This window comes from Chanodichthys erythropterus, chromosome 22 (genome assembly GCF_024489055.1).
Source record: "Chanodichthys erythropterus isolate Z2021 chromosome 22, ASM2448905v1, whole genome shotgun sequence".
NCBI classification, from domain to species: Eukaryota; Metazoa; Chordata; class Actinopteri; order Cypriniformes; family Xenocyprididae; genus Chanodichthys; species Chanodichthys erythropterus.
Window position 1 is genome coordinate 17,821,972 of NC_090242.1, and position 26,981 is coordinate 17,848,952.

The 26,981-nt window shown below is 35.4% G+C and overlaps 3 protein-coding genes across 5 annotated transcripts in view; all 3 read left to right on the forward strand.

The window, feature by feature from the left end:
• The first annotated feature begins 265 nt into the window (after positions 1-265).
• On the forward strand, positions 266-8,115 carry p2rx4a (purinergic receptor P2X, ligand-gated ion channel, 4a). Of its 2 annotated transcripts, XM_067375456.1 has the most exons (13): positions 266-664; positions 743-890; positions 2,662-2,733; positions 2,972-3,044; positions 3,169-3,265; positions 5,005-5,085; positions 5,205-5,346; positions 5,444-5,580; positions 5,666-5,759; positions 5,866-5,931; positions 6,012-6,107; positions 7,587-7,618; positions 8,036-8,115. In XM_067375456.1, the coding sequence occupies exons 1-12, from the start codon at positions 525-527 to the stop codon at positions 7,605-7,607; spliced, it is 1,167 nt and encodes a 388-aa protein (XP_067231557.1). In that variant the 5' UTR covers positions 266-524; the 3' UTR covers positions 7,608-7,618; positions 8,036-8,115. The 2 variants fall into 2 exon arrangements, with proteins under 2 accessions (XP_067231557.1, XP_067231556.1); XM_067375455.1 differs by lacking the exon at positions 8,036-8,115 and having other exon boundaries at positions 7,587-8,022.
• On the forward strand, positions 8,048-18,555 carry idh3b (isocitrate dehydrogenase (NAD(+)) 3 non-catalytic subunit beta). 2 transcript variants are annotated; one of them, XM_067375457.1, is made up of 11 exons: positions 8,048-8,210; positions 9,195-9,368; positions 10,161-10,281; positions 10,383-10,443; positions 10,538-10,670; positions 12,161-12,294; positions 12,385-12,487; positions 12,570-12,716; positions 12,801-12,895; positions 13,506-13,566; positions 15,564-17,828. In XM_067375457.1, the coding sequence occupies exons 1-11, from the start codon at positions 8,166-8,168 to the stop codon at positions 15,648-15,650; spliced, it is 1,161 nt and encodes a 386-aa protein (XP_067231558.1). In that variant the 5' UTR covers positions 8,048-8,165; the 3' UTR covers positions 15,651-17,828. The 2 variants fall into 2 exon arrangements, with proteins under 2 accessions (XP_067231558.1, XP_067231559.1); XM_067375458.1 differs by lacking the exon at positions 15,564-17,828 and adding an exon at positions 17,927-18,555 and having other exon boundaries at positions 8,049-8,210.
• A 557-nt stretch (positions 18,556-19,112) lies between these two features.
• ptpra (protein tyrosine phosphatase receptor type A) overlaps positions 19,113-26,981 on the forward strand; it is a 40,884-nt gene continuing 33,015 nt past the window's right edge. The window contains exon 1 of the mRNA XM_067375628.1: positions 19,113-19,465. The gene's annotated coding sequence lies outside the window, so the exon portion shown is untranslated. The remainder of the gene's footprint in view (positions 19,466-26,981) is intronic.

Consider the following 26,981-nt stretch of genomic DNA (forward strand, 5'->3'; position numbering starts at 1 on the left):
ATAGAGTTTACAAAACAGAATACTGAACTGGCCTATACAAATGAAGAGTTCAGTAACAGTTGTACACTTAAGTAAATAATGTGAAGTGAGAGCTCAGAGTACGAAATATGATGCATATACACTATGTAAGACAGCATTTTAATTGTTAAATGGTTTAAATTAAAAAGTTTATGGAGGACTGAGCCAGTTCATTAAAGGAGCTTCTAGTCACCGTTCACTTTCATTGTGCAGAAAACAGCAGCGTCATCATTTCACATGTAAATAATAGCCTAATAGGCTACGGGAACCAACTAGAGTGACTAAACTTCCTTTTTATCCATGCCAACTATTCCTTTAAAACTGCTCTTGAGTAGTACAAGATGGCATCTCCACTCTCAGAAAGTGAAACGATACTTTAACTGGAATCGTGTAAGTTTGGACCGTACTGCGACGTCGTGGAAAGTTAATAACCTACTGAACTTGTGACTGTGAGTTCAACTGCAGAGTGGAGGAATTGTTTAAACTATTACATTCAGGCGATCATAATGAGCGAAAAAGGTTGCTGTGATTCAGTAGGTCAGTGTTTTTTCGACTACTACACGTCGAAAATATTGGTGATAAGGAGCAAGAAAGTGGGAACGCTGAATCGGTTCACTCAAGCTTTAGTCATAGCGTACGTCATCGGGTAAGTCGTCATACATTTTACACATTATTTATTAAAATGAAATTATGTTATCTAAAAAACGCCCTTATTTGGGTACAGGTATGTGTGTGTTCTCAAGAAAGGTTACCAGGACACAGACACCGTCCTCAGCTCTGTAACGACCAAAGTGAAAGGCATTGCTCTAACAAACACCACTGAGTTGGGCGAACGGATCTGGGATGTGGCTGACTACATCATCCCACCTCAGGTAGTCCGTCGATTAGACGAAGAGGAGGTACAGGCTAGACAATTTACATATCCACTAGCCCCTCACTGGTGCCACCGCCTTCATGGGTTACAAAGAAGTGTTATTCGCACCTGCATGCTCTGTGTTCACTGTGTTTTCTCAAGGGCTGTGTGCATTCTTTAGTGCAGTGTTTCTCAACCAGGGGTCCATGGAACCCTAGTGGTCCATGACATAATGCCAGGGGGTCCTTATAAAATATCTGACTATTAATTTTTGTATATTTTGACATTGACATGTTCCCATAAAAGAGGAAGATAATATTTGTATAATGTACCTGACAATATGACTAAATATAGGACAAGTCAACAAACGTATAGTAGTAAATTGATTGCATTTAGTTGTCACAAAGACATTAATGATAACTAGCCAATTTTATTCTGGGGTCCTTGAGGATGGTTCCAAATATGATGGGGGTTTATTACTCAAAAAAGGTTGAGATTCACTGCTTTAGTATATACACACACAAGATAGTTATGGCAAGAGGTTTTGACTTTTATTCATTCTCAGGATATGAATTCTTGATATCAACAATTCAGTTTTCACTAGCCTAGTTAAAATGCTAATCGTTGATATCAGGAATTATATTTTCACTAGTAACAAAGTTAATTTTTGATATCTTGATATCAACAATTCAGTTTTCACTAGTTAAAATCCTAATTTTTGATATCAAGAATTATATTTCCACTAGTAAAAACTAGAATTCTTGATATCTGTAATTGTATTTTCACTAGTGAAATGTCACCATAGGCTGCCATTCAAATTCAATTGTTGATATCAAGAACTGATTTCTTACTAGTTGAAATTCCAATTTCGCATATCAGAAATACAATTTTTTCTAGTAAAACTAATAATTTTTTATATCAATAATTCAGTTGTCATTAGTTGAAATGTCAGTTCTTGACATCAACAATTGAATTTGAATGGCAGCCTATGGTGACATTTCACTATTGAAAATAAAAATACAGATATCAGGAATTCTAGTTTTTTCTAGTGGAAATTCAAATGTTGATATCAAGAATTAACATTGTTACTAGTGGAAATGTAATTCCTGATATCAAGAACTGAATTGTTGATATCAAGAATTCATATCCTGAGATGTGAATAAAAGTCAAAATGGCTTGCCATAGATAGTGTCATTTGAACAATGTCTCTTTAGCAATACATGTTGGGTGTGACAAGTTAGTTTTAGTGATCTTAAACCAGTGGTTTCCAGCCTTTCATGTAATGTCACTTGGTTGCTTATTAAAGTCAGGAAAACATCTTTTCTGAAGGCAGACTTTTATGCAAAATTTGCACTACTCAACTTGCATTTAATTTTCCAAAACATGAGTAAATATCATGTTGTGTTGAAGAGTACAAAACCCACTATATTTCCCTATACAAATTAATTTGCAAACAGTTGTACGCTACAGTTAATAATATCAAGTGAGAGCTCAGTGGTGCTGATTTTTTTAGCATTTGAATTACTAAGTGATTTAAATATAATTTATTTGAAATAATGTTAAAATATTTTGTGGCCCCTTTTCAAATTTAAAAAAGCCTCTGTTTTAAAAATGTCCAATTAACTTTTTTTTTTTTAATCAAAACAAATAAGTGACCATACTGTTTGCCAATAGCAGTGATTTAGCGGTTTACGCTGTTTTAAAGGAATTAAAAAGTGTTCATGCCTCATTATTCAGTTATGAGGGAGTATTTGGTATTAATCAAAAACACGTGCTTTTGAATGTTTCAGGAGGATGGCTCATTCTTTGTCCTGACCAACATGATCATCACCCCTAATCAAACACAGTCCAAATGTGCAGAGGTGAGCCATTATGGTGTCCTTTTGTCACTTAATAAAAAGTAAAACAAACTTAAAACAAACCTTATTCGCTGACCATAATTGTAAAATTAAATATTTCATATAAAAACATTTAAATAATAGAGAAAATATTAGATAAACCAATAAATGGACATTAGAAAATATAGTTTTTCTTTACATTAAAATAAACATATTTTCTGTTTCATGTATCTTAATCTTATTTTTAATGTGTGTAACTTAGAATCCAACTCCAGCATCCAAATGCACCTCTCACAGGGACTGCAAGAGAGGCTTCAATGATGCTCGTGGGGATGGTATGGCTCAGTAATTACATTAAATGGAAGATGACACTAACTGTGTCTTGTCATCTTTGCAAACTGTTTAGTCAGCAAGCAAATAATTTTAAATACCTAAAACAATGCATTTTATTTTTTTCAGGTGTTCGGACAGGCAGATGTGTCAATTACAATACCACGATGAAGACTTGTGAGGTGCTGTCCTGGTGTCCTTTAGAGAAGATTGTTGATCCCCCAAAGTAAAATCCTAATCTTTCTGTCTCACAAATTATATTTAGATTTTGTAATGTTTTTGAAAGAAGTCTTTTATGCTCACCAATGCTGCATTTATTTGATCAAAATACAGTAAAAACAGTAATATTATTAAATATTACAAATTAAAATAACTTTTAATATATTTTAAAATTTAATTTATTCCTGTGATGGCAAAGCTGAATTTTCAGCATCATTACTCCAGTCTTCAGTGTCACATGATCCTTCAGAAATCATTCTAATATGTTGATTTGCTGCTCAAGAAACATGCTGCTTAATATGTTTGTGGAAACCATGAAAAACTACTATTTAAAAGTTGGGGTAAGAAAGATAATTTATAATACTTTTGTACTAAATCAGAATGATTTCTGAAGGAATACATACATACATACAGTACAGTCCAAAAGTTTGGAACCACTTAGATTTTTAATGTTTTTAAAAGAAGTTTCGTCTGCTCACCAAGGCTACATTTATTTAATTAAGAATACGGTAAAAACAGTAATATTGTGAAATATTATTACAATTTAAAATAACTGTTTTCTATTTGAATATATTTCAAAAAGTAATTTATTCCTGTGATGCAAGCTGAATTTTCAGCATCGTTACTCCAGTCTTCAGTGTCACATGATCCTTCAGAAATCATTCTATTATGCTGATCTGCTGCTCAAGAAACATTTAATGTGTACAATTGTACAAAATATTTGTGTACAATATTTTTTTTCAGGATTATTTGATGAATAGAAAGTTCAAAAGAACAGTGTTTATCTGAAATCTAGTCTTTTGTAACATTATAAATGTCTTTACTATCACTTTTGATTGATTTAATGCATCCTTGCTGAATAAAAGTATTCATTTCTTTAATTTCTTTTCAAAAAAATAAAAATAAAAATCCTTACTGACCCCAAACTTTTGAACGGTAGTGTATAATGCTACAGAAGCTTTGTATTTCAGATAAATGCTGTTCTTTTGAACTTCCTATTCATCAAGGAATCCTGAAAAAAAAAAGTACACAACTGTTTTCAACATTGAAAATAATCATAAATGTTTATTGAGCAGCAGATCGGCATATTAGAATGATTTCTGAAGGATCATGTGACACTGAAGACTGGAGTAATGATGCTGAAAATTCAGCTTTGCATCACAGGAATAAATTACTTTGTCAAATATATTTAAATAGTACACAGTTATTTTAAATTGTAATAATATTTCACAATATTACTGTTTTTTACTGTATTTTTAATTAAATAAATGTAGCCTTAGTGAGCAGACGAAACTTCTTTTAAAAACATTAAAAATCTTAGTGGTTCCAAACTTTTGGACTGTACTGTATATGGATCAATGATGTAATTTTTTTTTGTCCAAAGGCCTTAATAATAATAAAAAAAAACAAAGATGTGACATCTGAAGTATGTAAGGTAGTACAACTGGATCTCTTTTATTGAATCCAAAAGGTTTTAATTATATTTTGCTACATATAAAAATGACAAAAGCAGTGTTAATTAATTATAAAACCCATATAATCTCATTGTTAACACTTAATAAAACTTATTTAATTATATCTCCATTAGGTTTTTTATTATACTTTTAAAAACCTTAATCGTCAGTGACCCTTATACAGTATACTCAGACACACACACACACACATATATATATATATATATATACACTGTACATGTTTAATGTTGGTAATATTGTGGGGTTATTTTTTTCCTTCTTGATGTCTCAGTCCACCACTTCTGGCAGATGCTGAAAACTTCACTGTGCTCATCAAGAATAATATTCGTTATCCCAAATTTAACTTCAACAAGTAAGCTTTTTAAATGCATTATTTTTTTTCTACCTATATGGCTGCAAACATAAAGCAATGCAAGTCAGTTGTCTGCAAATTTATTAACTGAATAAAATGTGTTCTTTATGTCCTTACAGAAGGAATATCCTACCAAATATAAACAGCTCCTACTTGACACAGTGTGTGTTCAGCCGTAAAACAGACCCTGACTGCCCGATCTTCAGACTCAAAGACATTGTCAGAGAAGCTGATGAGGATTTTCAGACCATGGCAGTCCATGTCAGACGCTTCATTTATGTTTATCTGCCATTGCTGTCTAATACTCATATTATTAGGTCATGTTTTTCTTTTGTGCACTTTTTTTCCTTCTGCATAGGGGGGAGTGATGGGCGTGCAGATCCGGTGGGATTGTGACCTTGACATGCCACAGAGCTGGTGTATTCCTCGCTACACATTCCGCAGACTAGACAACAAAGACCCAGAAAATAACGTGGCACCAGGTTACAACTTCAGGTAGGAGGTGTTTGCAGTTAGTAAAAGTGGTTCCTCAGAGGAAGCGAGGTTGCATGAAATGTGTGGTTTGGTCAAATCTCTATAGATTTGCTAAATATTACAAGAACACTGATGGCACAGAGACCAGGACGCTTATCAAAGGATATGGTATTCGCTTTGATGTCATGGTATTTGGCCAGGTGAGACACTTTAACATTTCTAATGTTATAAGTTAAGACTCATGTCATGCAGGTTAACATTAAAATGTAGCTGTTCAACACATACTAAGTTCTTTTGTTTCTACAGGCAGGAAAATTCAATGTTGTACCAACACTTCTGAATATAGGGGCAGGCTTGGCCCTTCTAGGCCTGGTAAGTGTGTCTGTTACTCCCTGGATTGCAATAGTAATATATAGAATATAATATATTAAATCTTGTGTGGTCCATTTCAGGTGAATGTTATCTGTGATTGGATTGTCCTGACATTTATGAAAAGAAAGCAACATTATAGAGAGCAGAAGTATACATATGTTGATGACTTTGGACTTGTGAGTATTTATGGCCTCAAGGACTGTATATGGTATTTTTTAAAGGGTTAGTTCACCCAAAAATGAAAATTATGTCATTAATGACTCACCCTCGTTCCAAACCCATAAGACCTCCATTCATCTTCGGAACACAGTTTAAGATATTTTAGATTTAGTCCGAGAGCTTTCTGTCCCTCCATTGAAAGTGTATGTACGGTGCACTGTCCATGTCCAGAAAGGTAATAAAAACATCATCAAAGTAAAGGATTCCGGAAGAGAAGACAATGCTGAATAAAGTTGTAGTTTTTGATATTTTTGGACCAAAATGTATTTTCGATGCTTCAAAAAATTCTAACTAACCCACTGATGTCACATGGGCTACTTTGATAATGTTTTTATTACCTTTATGGACATAGTCAGTATACCGCACATACATTTTCAATGGAGGGAGAGAAAGCTCTTGGACTAAATCTAAAATATCTTAAACTGTGTTCCTAAAAAGGACGGAGGTCTTACGGGTTTAGAACGACATGAGGGTGAGTCATTAGGTGCCCTAGAACTTTTTTTTAAAAGATGTAATATAAGTCTAAGGTGTCCCCTGAATGTGTCTGTGAAGTTTCAGCTCAAAATACCCCATAGATTTTTTTTAATTAATTTTTTTAACTGCCTATTTTGGGGCATCATTATAAATGAGCCGATTCAGGGCTGCTGGCCCTTTAATTGCTCGTGCTCTCTGCCCCCGGAGCTCACGCTTGCCTTAAACAACATAAAAAAAAGTTCAAACAGCTAATATAACCCTCAAAATGGATCTTTACAAAGTGTTTGTCATGTAGCATGTCTAATCTAATTTTGAATGTTTACATTGATTCTGAATGAGTTTGAGGCTATGCTCCGTGGCTAACGGCTAATGCTACACTGTTGGAGAGATTTATAAAGAATGAAGTTGTTTATGCATTATACAGACTGCAAGTGTTTTTTTAAAAATGAAAATAGCGACGGCTCTTGTCTCCGTGAATACAGTAAGAAACGATGGTATTAACCACATTTAACAGTACATTAGCAACATGCTAATGAAACATTTAGACAATTTACAAATATCACTAAAAATATCATGTTATCATGGATCATGTCAGTTATTATTGCTCCATCTGCCATTTTTCGCTATTGTCCTTACTTGTTTACCTAGTCTGATGATTCACCTGTGCTGCTCCAGACGTTAATCCTGGCTGCCCTTTTGTAATGCCTTGATCATGAGCTGGCATATGCAAATCTGGGGGTGTACACCTCACTGTATGTCATTTCCATGTACTGAACTCTTGTTATTTAACTATGCCAAGTTAAATTCAATTTCTGAATCAAGGGCACCTTTAATGAGATAATTTTCATTTTTGGGTGAACTAACCCTTTAACATCATCCTGATTAACTTTCTATAATTGCTTATTAAATGTAAGTAGCTCTTGTGCCTCTCAAGAAACTAACATGAGATTTCTTTCAAATAGTTATCCAATGAAGAAGGATAGAAGATCTTCAGGTTACTGAATCTGCACTAATTCTATGCATATTCAATCATGAAGTGAATGTATTTGTTAGGGTTCTGAATGCAATTCCAAATGGACAATCAGGGAAATGTAATTAATAATAATAATAATAATAATAAAAATCTATATAAATAAAAATACTAAAAATTTACATGTGTGATTTTTGGGTTGATGTGGGTTCTGTTTGCTTCTAAATGGGGGCTAAAAATCGATTTTGTTTTTTATTTTATTTTTTTTAAGAAATATAATTAATATGAAATAAATTTTCTAATACTAATGTTTTAGAGCCATTAAACATTTTTTGAGGACTGTAAAGTTTTGTAGATTTGTTAAAAAGTTTGAGCTCTGTAATTATTAAATGGTTATTTCTAATTCAATTTATTTAAAAATGAATATTTATGTATATTCAGTTTACTGAGGACCCCTAGTGGGGGGTCGAGAAGCACTGCTGTAACGCTTTCATCCAGCAGGGGTCAGTACACACTTAACTGTTCCTAGTTCAGGAGGAAGATCGCAGCGACCTTTTCCTCACGTTAATTCATGATGGCGGCCGCGTTGAGAGGGAGCCTAGTAACATTGGCCAAGGTGAGTCTTGAAATACGATGATGGTATTTACTCATAGTTTACTCTATAATATTATTAACGTATGTTTGGGTTACACTGCCAAATGCGAAGATTAACTGGGAAACAAGCTGCTTTCTGTAGACGTGTAATGCAAGTCTGAACTTAACACATGATGATGGGTAGTGGGAAAAAACAGTAAAAACAAATACATCAGATGACAAATCACAGGAGAGGTTCATTAGAAATCGTCTTTATATGTATATGTATATGCATATGTATATTATTATTATTATTTGTCATTATCATAATATATTTTCATTTTAGATATAAAGGAGCAGAGTTTTTTTATGGTTTAATGTCATTGGGGAACCTTTCATTTCAGCTAATGATTGGTGATATCATGAGTTTACATGATATCGTAACAGAAAAAGATATGTATATACATTTCCTGAAATTAAAGGTTGTTTACATAATGCTTGAAGGGATAATCAAGTAACCAAACAGTAATTTTTTTTCCATACTATGGAAGTCAGTGGGGCCCATCAACTGTTTGGCTACCCATATTCTTTAAAATATCTTAATTTGTGTTCAGCAGAAGAAAGAAATCCATACAGGTTTTGAACAACTTGAGGGCGAGTAAATGATTTTTGGGTGAACTATCCCTTGAACTCAATTCACTTATTACATGGGATACAGAAATCATTCATTTGTCAAGACTTTTCAGTATTTTTTGGAATTGATGCCAAGGGAATCTATTCTCTCTTAATTAGTTCACTTAAAATGGCTTATTAATTGATCTGGGCTTTCAGCATTTGAAAGAACTTTTTAGAACCATATGGGTGGTTCACGAAAATTAATTTTCCAATGACTGAATAGCCCTTTAATTGTCATGACTGTTAAATTCAGAATTTAAATTCACTTCATAAATAACATCACCTCTGTCTGTGATTATTATGTGTCAACACATAATAGTCCTTTTGACCTGAGACATTTTTGACCTCTTAGGGTCTGAGTGGTGCCCGCTTGCAGCCGTTGTGTGCCCGTTCCCTGGGTTTGTCCTCCAGTCAGAATGTTTCAGAGAGTCCCCCGGCACGTGCTGACAGCACCTTCAAGGTCACCATGGTCCCTGGAGATGGAGTAGGACCTGAGCTGATGACTGCTGTCAAAGAGGTTTTCAAGGTACTGATGCACTTTCTCAGACATTTTTTTTTTTTTTTTCCTAAGACTTCATATAACCTTCATTAGCCTTCTTAGCCACCTCCACCCTCTTAAAGGTGCTAAAGAGGATGTTTTGTCTTATACATTTTTGCAATATTACTTGAAACTGTCTTTACTAACTGATAAAAGACTATTTATTAGGTGCACTGAAAGGAATAATATTAATACACATCATCTGTGAACGAGGTAGGGCCTTTAAACATCAGCCAATTGTTTACGCGATCGACGAAAAAATCCTCTATCACCTTTAAGGTCTCAATATACTCATAACAAAGTGCTTTTCATCCTTTACTAAGGGGTAAAAAGAAGTTTGAAATACCTTTGCAGCAGTACACTGTTAGCAAACATCCTTACGCCGCCCACACGGCATTTAGATGAATGTGTAAATATGTGCCGCACACTTTCCTCTCAATTACAAAATGAACACAACAAAAATGACAGCAGTTAATAAAGCTTCTAATTATAGTGATGTGGAAATGTTTGCACATTCTCTGCAATTTGGCACTCCAGTCACGTTTACACTTATAGCAAAAAAAACATGAAAAGAACCAGAGAAGATTTCCACATCAAAGAAGGCGGAGCCTCAGAGCACAAAAATTCGCTTCGATCTCTAAACGAATTTCATTTTGGTCTGATTTTGTTTGAAATTACATCACACCAGTTAGTTAATCCTGTGTTCCAGCTCAGCCCTCTTTCATGCCTTTTACTTGTATCAACACTTGTTTCCATTGCCCTTTTCACTTCACCCTTTAGGCAGCTGATGTTCCTGTGGAGTTTGAGGAGTTTCATCTGAGCGAGGTGCAGAACATGGCCAGTGAGGAAAAACTGGACGAGGTGCTGACCTCCATGAAGAACAACAGAGTTGCCATCAAAGGTGACATTATTAACTCCTCATCACATTTTAATATAGTGGCGGTTAATGTAACATTGTTATATTATTGCAAGCTGATTTATATTTTTATGTTTTCCTCTTAGGAAAGATTCACACTCCTATGGAGTACAAGGGTGAACTGGCATCATATGAGATGAGACTGAGGTACTTCTTTGAAATATTATCATGGCTGCTTTGCACAACTCATGGTTCTCCTGCTAGTTTTTAGATTGATTATTTCTTGTGTTATGATGTACAGGAGAAAGTTGGACCTGTTTGCCAATGTGGTTCACGTGAACAGCCTGCCTGGTTACAGCACCCGTCACAATAACCTGGATCTGGTCATCATAAGGGAGCAGACAGAGGGAGAATACAGCTCTCTGGAGCATGAGGTACTTGTGCTCATAATTAATTTCTGTGTGAGAAACAGACTTATTAATGGGACATTTTACCCAAAAATGAAAATTCTGTCATCATTTACTCTCCCTCAAGTTATTCCAAACCTGTATGAGTTTCTTTCTTCTGCTGAACACAAAAGAAGATACAGTTGTGCAGTATATCTTGTCCTTTTTCATAATATTGCAGCAGAATGCAAAGGGGGAAAAAGAAAATGATCACGAGGAAAAGAATGCAGCGACTGAAAAGAGCTCTTGCCATAGATATTCTTGTTATAACATGTCATGTTAAAATTCCAAGTGTTACGTTATTCTCATGATATCTGAATATAAAACCTGAAGGAAAATTGACAGCATTGATAAGCTGTATTTGTAGGGCTTATGATTTGAAATGATTAGTTTCAGTCTTTTTTAATGGAAGTTGCCCAAACCGGAAATGCCTTTCAAAATTCAATATGCAGCAACCTTTTCGAAAGTTTTCATAATTCAATAGCACATAACAAATGAGCTACTTTTATGGTGCTTTTTGGTGTTTTTCTTTTTCATTTTGTTTTTGTATTGACAGGTATGGTTACTATCCTATATTAAATAAAAAGTCAGAAATTCTCCTTTTATTTTTTTACAAAAAATAGTGTAGGAGTTTAGATCAACATGAGGTTGATGACATATTTCAACTCAAAAGATTAAAATTTTTAATCCACTTTTTTTTTTTTTTTTTTTTTTTACAATTTCTGAACATCAAAATAGTCAGACTTTTCATATAAACTCATTTCTACCTCTTTTGCTTTTAACTTAAATGTGAGGTTTGTGTAATGTGCCTTTCCAAAACATTTTTGAAGCATATTAATTGTTTTCTTATACACATTAAAAACTGTTTATCATTTGCAGGATTCTTTGATGAACAGAAAGAAAAGCATTTATTTGGAATATAAATGTGACCTTGGACCACGAAACCAGTCATAAGCCACACGGGTATATGTGTAGCAATAGCCAACAATACATTGTATGGGTCAAAATGATCGATTTTTCTTTTATGCCAAAGATTATTAGGATATTAAGTAAAGATCGTTCCATGAAGATATTTTGTAAATTTCCTATCTTAAATATATCAAAAATGTATTTTTGTTAGTGGATATGCATTGCCAAAATTTGCATTTTGGACAAATTTAAAGGCGATTTTCTCAATATTTATTTACTTGCACCCTCAGATTCCAGATTTTAAAATGGTTGTCTCTGCCAAATATTGTCCTATCCTAACAAACCATACATCAATGGAAAGCTTTTAGATTTTATTTATTCAGCTTTCAGATGATATATAAATCTCAATTTCAAAAAATGAAATGGTTTTGTGGTCCAGGGTCACAAATTATAAATGTCTTTACAGACACTTTTGATTAATTTAAGGCATGCTTGCTGAATAAAAGTATTTATTTATTTTAAACAAAAGATAATGTAAATCTGCATCATGAGCACCTCTGTGTTTGCAGAGTGTTACAGGAGTGGTTGAGTGCTTAAAGATCATCACCAGGGAGAAATCTCGGCGCATCGCTAAATTTGCATTTGACTATGCCACCAAGAAGGGCCGCAGCAAAGTGACCGCTGTCCACAAGGCAAACATTATGTAAGTGTGTGACGGGATTATTCAGCCCATATAGTTTTAGAATCTTAACACATTGACTCAACTCGCCTTGAATTGAATTGATCTCCACAGGAAGCTCGCGGATGGTCTCTTCCTGCAGAGCTGTGCGGAGGTGGCTGAACTTTACCCCAAGATTAAATATGAAAACATCATCATTGATAACTGCTGCATGCAGGTATGATTTCCAATCTTTTGTTAGTGGCTGGCAAGGAGGATGACCTATAAATATGTTTAGCATATTGTTCTGTGGCCCACAGCTGGTACAGAATCCATATCAGTTTGATGTGCTAGTGATGCCTAATCTCTACGGCAACATCATCGATAACCTGGCGGCAGGGCTGGTGGGCGGAGCCGGCGTAGTTCCAGGCGAGAGTTACAGCGCAGAATATGCTGTGTTTGAAACGGTTGGAGTCTAAATTTTGTTTTTCATACCTCATAAATTGTTTTGCAGCATGTGATTTTAAAGTTATTCTTGCATTTAATTTCAGGGTGCCAGACATCCCTTTGCTCAGGCTGTCGGCAGGAATATCGCAAACCCCACTGCTATGCTCCTCAGTGCATCGAACATGCTGAGACACCTCAAGTGAGTCTCGCACTGTTATCCTGCGCTAATATTCCATATTTACTTTTTTTACCATCATATCTTATGTTTTTAAACTGTAAATTAGGGATGTCCTGATCAAGTTTTTAGTTGCCTCGATCCAATCCGAGTCATTGAATATTGAGTGTCTGCCGATACAGAGTCTTGATCCAGTACTTGAATTTTCCTACTGCTTGGTGCTAAATACATTAAAGTAGACTGTATGGTCACAATTATGAATATGGGGCTACTGATGTAAACATCTCGTATTTTATATGTACAATAAGCAGAATAATTGTAACAAAAAAGTCTAAAGCGAGACGCATTCCGTATAGCAACACGTTATGGCAGTGACATCTCAGACAGTCTCACAGCAGATAAACAGTAAATAAATTACTTCAGACTGATTCGTTACAAAAGTGCGCTTTAGATATGCTAAACACAGAAGCTCAAATGTGTGTGTGATGTGTTAGAACAGACCTCAATCTGTGAGACTTCTTTCAAAAGCATTAAACAATCCTAATCGTTTCAAACTTTTGTCCAGTAGTGTATATTAAAATGTCTGTGCTGTCTTGGCGAGTATATTTATATGATTGGTTTATTTTTCTTTCAGCCTTGAGTATCATTCAAACATGGTGTCTGAGGCTGTCAAGAAAGTCATTAAGCAGGGCAAGGTAAGAAATGATTGTGATTGTGTTTGTGTGTTATGTATAAATGGGAGAGAAAAGTGTATTGTGTGGCTAATATGTATCTTACATATCATGTAGAGAACTTGATAATGCGAGTGTGTTTCAATGTTTTTATACGAGTTCAAGATGCAAAAATTGTTTGGCTGTTTTGCATGTAAGTCTGTAATGTCCTGGGGGCATTGGTTTTCATCCTAATTGGTGGATTTCCCTTTGCAAATGGTTTTGGATGAGTGACCCTAACCTCAACAACACATAACTCAATTGCTAACCCAGAAACACTTTTAGTAAATAGTCAAACCCTCATCCAGTTTTGCTTCTGCATTACGCTTCGGTCTTTGTTTTATGTGGATAGCTGGGGCTTTTTGGTTCGTTTTGAGGGTTCTCAAAAGTTCTGCTCGCAATCAAACTTCCCCCTTTCTTATATATTTTTTTTTATCATTGTCATATTATTTAAAGACCTTAAGAAATGATATGACGAGGGCCTTTTTCTTTTTCATTTCAAGGATTTTTTTAGTGGAACATATTGAAGGACTTTCTTCTTTTTTAAAATATATTAGTTTGTCATGGTCAGCTAAAATGTCTTTCATAATGAATCAAATCCAGTATGCCTTTTTCTCAGCAAATAAAAAAGCTTTTACAAATGCTTTTACAATAAGGTCTCAGTTGTTACCATTAGTTAACTATTAGTATCTAGTTATATTAGTTATATTAGTTTCTCCAGCATTTGATCATTTTTACAAAATTTTCATGGCCCACAGAATATTTGTATAAGCAATGCCCCTAATCGCTTGTTTCTGCTTCGTCTTTGCTTATTTTTGGATCTGGAGATTCTGTATTCGTTCAGAAGATGTGTAATAGCGCCCTTTAGCATATAACCGTGAAAACATGAATTGCCTGAAAATTGCAAGTAGGGATAACTGCAGGCTGGAGCAATGGGCGTAGAGGAAGGTCTTTATGATTGGTCGACACAGCTGTCTGTCAGGGTGTGGGGGTAGGGTTAGGGGTAGTTTCAGTTGTACCGATTCACCTTTCGGAACGCCTCCATTCATGAATATTAATGAGCAGTTCTATTTTAATTAGCTAACATTAACAAAGATGAATAAATGCTAGTTCGTGCTTAAAGCAGTGGTTCTCAAACTATTTTGCTCACACCTCCCCTTTAAATCTTTTAAAATGCTCCGGACTTTTTTAGTTATTAATTTTAAATAAGTATATCTGCTACATAATTTTGTTACTTTTAGGAGTTGCTAAAAGATAGGAACTGAAAGTTCTGCTCACAATCAAATTTCCCCCTTTCTTATATATTTTTTTTTATCATTGTCATCTTATTTAAAGACCTTAAGAAATGATATGACAAGGGCCATTTTCTTTTTCATTTCAAGGATTTTTTGAGTGGAACATATTGAAAGACTTGATGCTTTTTTTTTTCTTTTTCTTTTTTACATCTATTAGCTTGTCATGGTCAGCTAAAATGACTTTCATAATGAATCAAATCCAGCATGCCTTTTTCTCAGCAAATAAAAAAAGCTTTTACAAATGCTTTTACAATAAGGTCTCAGTTGTTACCATTAGTTAACTATTAGTCAACATTAACTTTCTCTGCCAGTGTGGCTTTTTTTTTCTCCAGCATTTAATAATTTTCACAAAATTTTCATGGCATAGTTTCTGAACATGCAATATATGAAAAGAAAGGCACAAAATACCAATTCTAATTTCATGTTGGCTTTAATCCATTATTATCATAAATTCAATACACTATGGATACAACTTCAGCTTTGGCTTTAAAAAAATTCTCTTAAAAGAAGCTCTGTCTTACAGTCAGATTCTAGCCTTCAAGTTTGTGTTTGTTGTCCATAAATTCTGACATAGTCTTCACCTCCCCTTTCTCCACCTTTCCTCCTCGGCCATCATATCCCATTCTGGGTGTATGTGGCTGTCTGTGTGTATTTGTATGTATGTGTGTGTGTGTGTGTGTGTCCCAGGTGAAGACGCGAGACCTAGGGGGTTACAGCACCACTGGTGACTTTGTCCGTGCGGTTGTGGCCAACCTGCGCCATCGGACTGTTTGAAGATGCTTGCCAAATCCAATGTCTATCCCGGATCCCCCTATTTTTGCCACTTCTGATCTGAATATGTTCAAAGACAATTAAAGCAGTCCTATCTTAAATTTTCATTTCCCTTTTCCCATCTCTCACTTTCATTCTCTCACTGTCTTGTTTTCTGGCTGGTTACTGATTTCTTTTTTTTAGTTTTTTTTTTTGTTGTTGGTGTTTTTTTTTGTTCCTTAATGTATCCATGTACATTTATTTTCATTTCTGTTTTTCACAATATGCATCTTTAACCAGAATTACACTTCTGTTTAAAAGTTTGGGGTCAGTAATATTTTAAATAAAGATATTTTTAAATGTTTTTGAAAGGAGTCTCTTATGCTCACCAAGAGTGTGTTTATTTAATCAGAAAAAAACTGTTATATATTTTAACATGCAAATTATTTCTATGATGGCAAAGCTGAATGTCACATGATCCTTCAGACTCTTTGAATTGTAAGTTCAAATGAACAGCAATTATTTAAAATAGAAATCTTGTTACATTATGAATGTCTTTACTGTCACTTTTCATCAAAGTATTAATCCTGAAAAAAATAAATATATAAATTTTTATTTTATATATATATATGTATGTATTGTTGTATATGTATTATTGACCCCACAATTTTGAACTGTAGTGCATGTCTGACTACATTGTTCACTCCTGTTTTAAGTTTTAATTGATGTTTTAGTTGTTCACCCCAAGCTGTATGTACCCTGCCATTTCTGTATTGTTCAGTCTTTTTCCTACTTTTATATCATTTCTGTTTGGGGCTGGTCCTCGTTGAATTGCCTTTGTGGTTCCAGAACCTCAGTGAATTTGATTATCAACAAATTTTCAAAGGCCATTTGGCATATTGAGACAGAAGTTCCAGCAGTGTGATGATTTTTCCCCTCTCACTGTTACTAATGTAAACATCACTAAATCTGCTGCTGTCATAAATCAGATGGGCAATTATTGGTTTCATTTCATGATGCAAATGTTCTGGACAGGAAGTCTGCTCTGTGCCATTGCAGACTAACTGTGGAAAAAATATGCGCTGATTCAGGCTGCGGCCCCTTTAAATTCTCGTGCTCCCCGCCCCCGGAGCTTGTGCTTGCCTTAAACACCATAAACAAAGTTCACACAGTTAATATAACCCTCAAAATGGATCTTTTCAAAGTGTTTGTCATGCAACATGTCTAATCGCGCAAGTATAGTATTTATTTGGATGTTTACATTTGATTCTGAATGAGTTTGATAGTGCTCCGTGGCTAAAGCTAACATTACACACTGTTGAAGAGATTTATAAAGAATGAAGTTTTGTTTATGAATTACTCAGACTGCAAGTGTTTAAAAAATTTAAAATAACGACAGTCTTGTCTCCGTGAATACAGTAAGAAACGATGGTAACTTTAACCACATTTAACAGTACATTAGCAACATGCTAACGAAACATTTAGAAAGACAATTTACAAACATCACTAAAAATATCATTTTATTATGGATCATGTCAGTTATTATTGCTCCATCTGCCATTTTTCGCTATTCTTGCTTGCTTACCTAGTCTGATGATTCAGCTGTGCTCATCCAGACATTAATACTGGCTGCCCTTGTGTAATGCATTGAACATGAGCTGGCATATGCAAATATTGGGGGTAAATATATTAATGATCCCGACTGTTACATAACAGTTGGTGTTATGTTGAGATTCGTCTGTTCTTCGGAGGTCTTTTAAACAAATGAGATTTATATAAGGAGGAAACAATGGTGTTTGAGACTCACTGTATGTCATTTCCATGTACTGAACTCTTGTTATTCAACTATGCCGAGGTAAATTCAATTTTTTAATCTAGGGCACCTTTTAATAATTTCAATATTACCGTGTCCGTGTACACATTTCAATTTCACAGATTTCTCAAGGTTTATTCATGCCATTGATTAACTGACCAATGCTTTGTCAAATGTGTTTTTTTTTTTTTTTCAATGTCAAAATAAATAAGTAAAACCAAAATGATTGAAAAGTGTCACTTTGTAGTCACTGGTATTGTGTGGATTGCTTGTAGTGTTTGAAGACCTTCATCCCCATTTAGCATTTTGCATTTAACCATCACAAAATAACAAATATATATATATATATATATAATATACACTCTGGATGTTTGAGAAGCGTGTTTGTAAGATAAACTGTTAGTAAAGGATGTATTTACTCGGTGCACCTTCTATCATTGTGAACAGACAACATATATAAAATATTTTATTGCTCTCTTTGGTGTAGGTTCGCACATCAGACCTGGGAGGCTACGCGTCAAGCGATGAGTTCACCAGGGCCGTCATCGCTAATCTGGCTGTGTAAACCAATCCCAGCACTCCACAAATATCATCTTAAGCACAATCCGCAGCACTGGTTGTCCAGTATCAGTCTTTTGGTCCACCATTTCTCATTTTGTTTGCTCAAGCCTTACTAGTAGCCTAACGTGTTGGACTATCAGAGTCTACAACAGAGCACAAGTGTTGTAAGATTCATGTTGTCGCTGGCCAGAACCACTGACATCCCACACTATTACAGAATGACTGTATTGCTTTATGATGCTGCTTATAAAAAAAATATTTATTCAGCTATTTATTACTAAAGGGATAGTTCTCCCAAAAATGATAATTCTGTCATTATTTACTCTCCCTCAATTTGTTTCAAACCTGTATAAATTTCTTTGTTCTGCTGAATACAAAGGAAAATACTTGGAAGAATGTAACCAAGCAGATCTCGCTCTCCATTGACTACCATAGTATTTCCTACTTCCAAATATCTTGAGGGGGAGTAAATTGACAGAATTTTCATTTTTGGGTGAACTATCCTTTTATTGCAATTGCTACAAGTTCAATCATTAACATTAATAAAACGTTACAATATAGTTGCAAGTATTTTGTCTTTTTCAGTTATATGACATAAGTACTCTATTTGCTTAAATAAGGCAGACATAACCATGGTATCACTATTATACCATTATCACGTTTACATTCTTGAATTATGTGGGGAAAAATACTGAAATATTATTTGTATGTATAAATATTGTATATAAAATGTATAATACTATAGTAAAAAAAAAAGTAAACTAAATATTTTACATCTATTTATACTAATTTTTCACATTATAAATCGGGTGTTAAAACATTAAAATAATTTTTTTATGGTTATATTTGGGGGTCCGTGACGTCTTAAAAGACTGAAAACCCCTGCATCTGGAATCTAAATGAATTCTCTAGTTGTGCTCTTCTACAACTGCTATCCAACATGCAATACCACAACTGGCCGCAGGGGAGCGCACTGCATCTAATCGTTACTCATTCGTGCATTCCCCTTTCCTGGAAGCAACTCGTCCGCCAGATGTCGCGACGTCTCTGCGTGGGAAGAGGAGAGGAGAGGAGGGGCCTGGCCTGGGAATCCGCTGTTTCCCATTCCAGGCGCAGGGGCACAACATGGCGGATTAGGAGGCGACCGACGCGCCCGGATACAACGAACAAATCGTGGGATACTAATTCCCCGTGTCGTGGAGAGGGCAGGAATATAGGCTTTTTGGAAAGCCAACGCACACCTTTAAGACTTCCCGAGACATGCACTTTGGATACCAGTAAGAGCCTTCGCTTCTTTGCCCCACTCCACATTGGCTGTCTGTCCGAGATCATTCCTATCACCCAGGCCCCCCACCCCGAACACACTCTCGGTTCCTGGGGTGTGGAGACAGGGGCCGGGGAAGTGGAAAACAATCGCACTTTATCTGGAACACCGGGCTCCATAGTGCGGGACAGGGCTGTCAAGGTGAGTTACATCGCTGCTTCTCTGAGTATATTAACAGCGCAAACTTCTGTTCATCGCCTCAGTTTGTCTGATATCTATCCCTTGTGTCACTCAGGTTTTGTCACGTTAGTGGGTCGTCTAGCCAAAGAAAGCGAAGCCCTTTGTAGCACATCCGAGACCCAGACGCAGATTTATGTAATGTTTACGCATCGCGCGGGGATATCTTGGGAGCGCACCCATTAATGTTTGAAGCAACACGAACATTTGCCGAACTAGCTGGGAGGCAAGGAGGGAAAAATGAGGGGGTGGGGGGTCTGCCGAGAAAAGGAGGGGGAGAGGAAGAGAGAGAGAGAGAGACGCATAGCTTTTAGTGGAAGTCAGGCAGATTGTGCGCCAGAACGCAGGCGTGATTTCTCACTGGATACAATTGAATATTATTAAATATTCTTCACTCGATACATCCTGTCGATGTTAATGTCCCAAAACTGGATAGGTTGTGAAAATATAAGTGATTTTTGACTGGATTAATTACTATCAATGGTCCCAGACAGACCATTACAGTCTTTATAATTGCTGACTTGATGCATTGTAGCAACGCGAATGGTTCTGAATTAGATGTATACTGCAGCAAAATAAATGGTTTCTAGACTGGTTACATAGAAAAATTATAAATGCTTCGGGATGTTGTACCAATATTAGGCTAATCATTTCTAACTAGGTAAACTGTAACAGTATGAATGATTTCGGACTCGGTACATATTGGCAACAATATCGAAGGTTCTACACTGGTTACATTGGAGCATTATTAATGCTTCTGGACTGAATATTGAACCAGTGACTGGATACATTACAGTTCTGACTGGAATACCTTGTTTCACTATCAATATTTCGTATATTCTAATAATATTAATTATTTATAGCGTAGAAATTTAAATAAACTCCTAAATCAATTCTGACTAGATGCATTGTAACAATATGAATGATTTCTGAATGGTTTTCTAATAATAATAATAATAATAATAATAGATAACTATTAGTAACTAACTTGGTTCCAGACCGGATACATAGTGATATGTACATGCTTTCTGACTGGATACATTGTTGCAATATCATTTATTATTATTATTATTATTATTATTATTATTATTATTATTATTATTATTATTATTATTTTATATACTGGTTGTAATATATTGTAGCAATATAAATAATTTCTGACAACTTACATTTTAAATATATGTATTAATTGTTCGGTTCCAGACTGGATAACGTACATTGCAGCTACGCATATGCTTTCTGACTGGATAAATTGTAGCCATATTAATCATCCCAGACTGGATGCATTCTAAACATTGTAACAATAACGAATGGGAAGACAATGGGGGTCCAGTGCGTTCGCGTCACGCGCTAGAAGTCAACATATTGATCAGCGCTTTGTCGCTACATGTTTTTAAAGAGTAGGTATGTGTGTGTGTCCAGGGGAGGGGGGCACTCGATGGAGTTGGTAGACTGTGTCTCACAAACACAGGAATTATGTCGCTCAGATGTCCCGTCAAGTGCTCTATTCATTGTCTGCACTTAGGTGAAAGTTGCCATTCTAATTCACCCGTTTTCTGCGTTATAAATAAGAGTTTTACTTCAATTCGGCCGTAGTTTGTGCGCCACTGCAGTGCTAGCATACTGGTTTGTGAATTTAACTATCTTTGACTTCTTCCACTTGATATGTGTTATGCATGAATGGTCATAAATATGTAGCAGTATGTGCATATAAATACTTTCTATATTGTTTGTTCACGTTTTGAAGGTGTGAGAAATAAAATAATTTAGGTTCCAACTGTTGTGGTTAGCTTATGCAGACATATATGACACATTAGGATATGTGTTGGTTAATGTTAAACAATGGAGAATGTATTTTACCATCCACATAGTATGTTGAAGGATGAATACTGACTCAATAATATTGACTATAGTCAAGTCACATTTATTATATAGCTATAGCTCTTATTTATACCATTCAAATAGTTTCAAAACAGTTTCACAGTAATAAACAGGAAAATAACTTCATAATGTTGTAAAACACTTCTATTTTGCAATCAGCTGTAAAGCAGCTCAGCTACAGAAGACATTGGTGTAATTTTTCAGCTCAGTTCAGATTGTTAGTTAGGTTTAATGACATTCAATGTTGCATAGTCCATCAATTATGAAACAACTCAAATTTTAGCTATAAAGCAACTCTGTAGTGTCATTATTCAGTTCAAGTAGTGTCAGTATTGCAAAGTTTAATTATGAAATGACAAACATGTCATTGTCCAGCTCAGTTCAAACTTTGTGTTCTTGTGTCAGTATAGTCAGACTGATAATATTTTCTGAATATTAGTTGTCTTTTAAGCCCCAACTTAGCAATGTAATTAATTAGCATGCAATTAATTAGAATCTGACAAAATGTTAATTGCTGCAGTCCATTTAAAAATGTTGAATTAATTTGAATGTGTTATTTAAAAAAAAAAAAAACGGTTTGAAAGACTGATTCAATGACTGACTCGTAAAATACTTCACTTGTTTCATTACTGGATGAACAGCACTTTTGAAACAAAATGATTCAATGACAAATACATTTTTTAACAGTCACTCGTCACCACCTACTGATGTAACGATGAAAATGATTCAATCTTTATTTGAAGTAAATTTTAAAAGTGATTTACTCATCCTTACTGTAGACATCAGAGTTTATATCCAAACTATAAACTTTTATCTCAGTACTTCTGTGATAGTCTAAATATTTGTGACACAGAAATAATGATTCTATAAGGCTGTTTGTGAAGCTGCTTCATTCTTATACACGATAACTGTACAGGAACTGAACACCAAAGCAGATTGTTTTGACTTTGTCAAAGATTTACTAGACATAGAAAAATCATTCTCATTTAGGAATACAGACAAGTGGGTGTTTGAATCAAGAAGGCAATCTTTTAACGATTGTACAGCTATTTACCGCTGTGTATGCAGTGCCGGGACATGCAGATGTAAAAAACTGTGTGTCAATTTGCTGAATCTTGAGAAAATATTTTGTACATTTTGTTCTCTGCATTCTTAACAATTGAGCTAGTGTCATGTCATTGTACATTTGATGTATAGGTCTAGTCTCACCCTACCTGGGTTTCTCTATTGACTTGTCCTGTTTGGACCTGTTATTACTTCTTCCTGCAAGCCATGAGGTTATGAAATAGACCTGCACTTTTGGCAACTAGAGATGACGCCCTGTAGTTCTCCTTTTGTGATGATCCAACCAAGTGGGTAGTTAGATGGTTTTACGGATCCTGCAGTACCTGTGTGGGTTTTGCAGTGTAATTACATTAGGTAATATTTTACATACAATTTCAACAGTAGGTCATTTCTGAGTGTATGTTTTAATTTTAATAAATAATAGACATTTTATGTTAATTCCAGAAAGGTTATTCTTTATGAACATGCCTTTTTGTGGTATGTAGTGTCATCATTTATCTTCCAATCACAATGCGTCAATTTAACATGCTCTGTCACGTTAAACAAAATAGACATGAATGCACGTGCTGATTGCAAAGATTTGTATTTCATCTCAACCCGGTCTTAATTTTCCTTTTTTTTTTTTTTTGCACATAATTCTAAATTTGTCTTTAGCATCCTCAAGTTAATAGTAACATATTCTAACAGACTCAAAGACTCTATCTGACATGTTGGACTTCTGATCCAGTTTCTATGATTAGTAATTTTTCATCTGTTATTGACTTTTTGAAGTGAGACTTCTGAAGTCAGAAGCAGTTGAGCTAATTACAGATGTCAGAGAGGATAAGCCATCAGATCGGTAGAGAGGGTGGCGTCTTGGCTGCTGGTTTCCTCCGTACTTTCATTAAGTGCAAGGGCCCAGACTGAATGAATGCCCTTTTAAATTAGCAAAGGATCCTGGGAGTATTTGTAAGACATTTGTAAGAGTTAAAGGCTGTTCGGGTTTGATCACTCAGTAGGAAGTGAATTATTTTGCTTTGAGTAAGAGTCAATGAAGCCCCTCAAAAAACATCTCATGACATTTTGAACATATATAACTTTCTTTCTTTGATGGAAAGTAAACAGTGAATTTTTGAAGAATGTCCTGACCAATATTTTCAAGACAATAAAAAGTGAATTAGTATTGGAGCAAAAATGCATCATAAAAGTGCTCCATATGAGCATTTTTTCAGTGAAAATCAGGAAAGGTTTTTTTAATTCACACATTTTTTTAATTCTTCTGATGATTTTTGTATTGATTTTATAAAACTTATTATTTAAAAAAAAAAAAATTCATACACAAATCAGTCAAAAAAGTTAACAGATCACTGGAAGTGAAGGTTAGCAATAAATTATGATTTCAAATTTGTTCTGTTTGTCAAAAAGCCACAAAGCTTTAGAAAACTTAAAAGTATAAGTCCTGAACCTTGTGGAACCTTGTTAGAAATACAAACGTCCTGAACCTTACGGGGATTTTTGCATAATTTTTGAAGCTTGACAACCCCAGTTTTAATGCACTTTAATTATACTGAAAACCAAGCCAGGATATTGTACCTTTTGTGGAAGAAAGAATACTGGTTTGAAATTACATGAGGGAGTAAATAATGACCCGATTTATTGTTTTCACATGAGTTATTTTTCCTCAAATTCCTTGTCGACACAGAGGGAGAGAGAGAGAGAAACACGGGGTGTGAGAAAGCGCTCTTTCGGATGTCCACTGTATGTGTAGACTCACTGTGTGGCTCAGTCTGACTGTGTGCTAAATACTGACCTCATCTTTGCCACTTCCTGCCCTCTGTGTGTGATGTGGCTAGACCAGAGCATTCTCTGGGAAACCCTGACACAAGACTGCCGGCAGGACACAAGCACTCAACCCCCCCCATACACACACACACACACACACACAGACACCCAGATGGGTCAAAGGTATCTGTTTACCCTGATTTCAGTATTTGTTTGCACACAATTCCAAGTCATACTGTGGTAATGATTAAGGAACAAAATAAACACAAAATGACTTCTATCTCTATATGACTCTCAGGTTAACCATTTATTTATTTTATTTTTTTTGCCTTTTTCTATTTTGCATGCTGCTAACGGCTATTTTTTTAAAGGGGTGGTTGATTCTGATTTCACTTTTTTAAGTGTTTTAGTATGTAATGTTGCTGTTTGAGCATAAACAACATCTGCAAAGTTAAAATGCTCAAAGTTTTATGCAAAGGGAGATATTTTCTTTTACAGAAATCACTTTTTAAGGACTACAACAAACAGATAGTAGGGACTACAATGAGCTTTTTCCTGGGTTGGTGACATCACAAATCCCAAGATTTAATAATACGCAACAAAGTGGGTGAGGCCATGTTGGGCTGCTGTAGAGAAGAGGAAAAGTTGTTGACTGCTTCACAAACGAGGGTCAATTCAACGCATTGCACAAAAGATTAATATAAGGGCTAGGGTTGTGCCAATGGACGATATCATCGTGAGAGATGCCACGCCCCCGCCACGCCCCCGCCCCGCTCCGCCCCTTTTATTCCCCTCACGTGCAACCTATTGGAATGCCTGGATGAGTCATTAGTTGGGAAATAAAATAACCCTTTCGCACTTAAGTTTAAAATATTCTGGCTGACCCCCCAGCGCGAGTTTTTCAGATACATTATTTAGAACGTATCGCTTTATGGTTTCCATGGTGACGCGTCATCGCTTGTCATGTCACACACCGCAGCGCTGTATGACTGATGATCTGCTTTTATTTCAGTTTTCCTTTTTTATTCAAAATATTCACTAATTTGTTAACTATAACATGAAATATTTGATATTCCGATTGTCAAATATGTGAAAGTGGATGTGTTTTGCTGTTTAAACAACTTTATAATGATTGCGTTAGTTGAGCTATACACATTATGGGCGTCGCCATGTTAGTTTGTGCCGCAGGTTCTGTTGGATTCACAACATCTTATATGTATTTAAACATCCAAAACCTAAAATAAACATTATGTGGTTGAAATTACTGCATATTTGTGATATATGAAAAGTTCTGCACGCGTCCATCTCTGGTTTAGCGCCAGCCAAAGCGCACACGCACATTTGAATTTGGCAATTGATCACGTGATGCACTGCACTGAACGTTCTAATCACACCGGTGTGATCGTACGCGTCAAAGGGATAAATAAAGTAATAAAGTAAAATAATGAATAATAATTATATAATAACGAAAAATTAAAGTACACCCCCCCCACCCCCCACCCCCGATGATATCATCGTCCATCACGATGTTTTACTGTAAACATCGTCAACTGCCAATTTAGGGGACATCGCCCAACCCTAATAAGGGCATGTGCAAGTCAATGAGTTAAATCAACTCCACAGCAACTACATACAGTAAATGTATCCACTAACCATTCAGAAACATCCAGATGCATTCTAACAGTTGTAACTTCTCTGTAAAGTCTCGCCATCGGTGTCTGACTCCGGTCTGAACAGTGTAAGGCTGAACACCGTTACTGACAATCGTCATTTTGGCTGCGTGAGATTGCCCAGGTTTGTTGTTGTTGAGCAACCGAAGCGCAAGCTGTTAAAGCTCCGCCCTTTTCTGGAAAGGGGGCTGGGATCAGCAGCTCATTTGCATTTAAAGGGACACACACAAAAACAGCATGTTTTTGCTCACACCCAAATAGGGGCAAATTTGACAAGCTATAATAAATGATCTGTGAGGTATTTTGAGCTCAAACTTCAGACACATTCTGGGGACTTATATTACATCTTGTAAAAGGGGCATTATAGCACCCCTTTAAACACGTTAATTATTGTTATATAATCTGAAGTGGTATACACTATATTTTCGATCAAATATATATATATATATATATATATATATATATATATATATATATATATATATATATATATATATATATATATATATATATATATATATATATATATATATATATATTATATATATATATGTGTTTTTGAAATAATTCTCTTATGCTCACAAAGGCTGCATTTTATTTGATTGAAAATGCAGTAAAAATGATAATACTGTAAAATATAGAAATAATAGAAGCTCACACAGGTCAAATTTTACTGAACTAGTCAACAAAATAAGGCATAGCCATGGCCCAGACAGAATATGTGGAATAGTAGCAAACACGGTCAATTGTCTTAATCTGAGTTAAGAGTCTCTCTTGCCTTTCTTGAGATCAGCATTTTTTGGTGTGTGTGTTTACTAGAGAATGAAAATTCTCCCTTTGCTATTTTGCAATCAGGTAACTTGAGTAAATCATTTGATCTTGAGCTGCTGGAAGTGGTGCACAGGAAGTTGCAGGAATGGTGGGATATGTGTGTTATGAAACACCATCAGAGTTTTCTTCTCGTGACAGCGGCGGATGCAGTGTCATCTTGCCTGTCCGCTAGGCTGTCCCAGTTTGAGGGAGATGAAGAGGGGCATTGAGATTATTCCTGTCACACTGCACACTCCTCCAGGGTGCAGAGCAGCGTATTAATAAACTGTGAA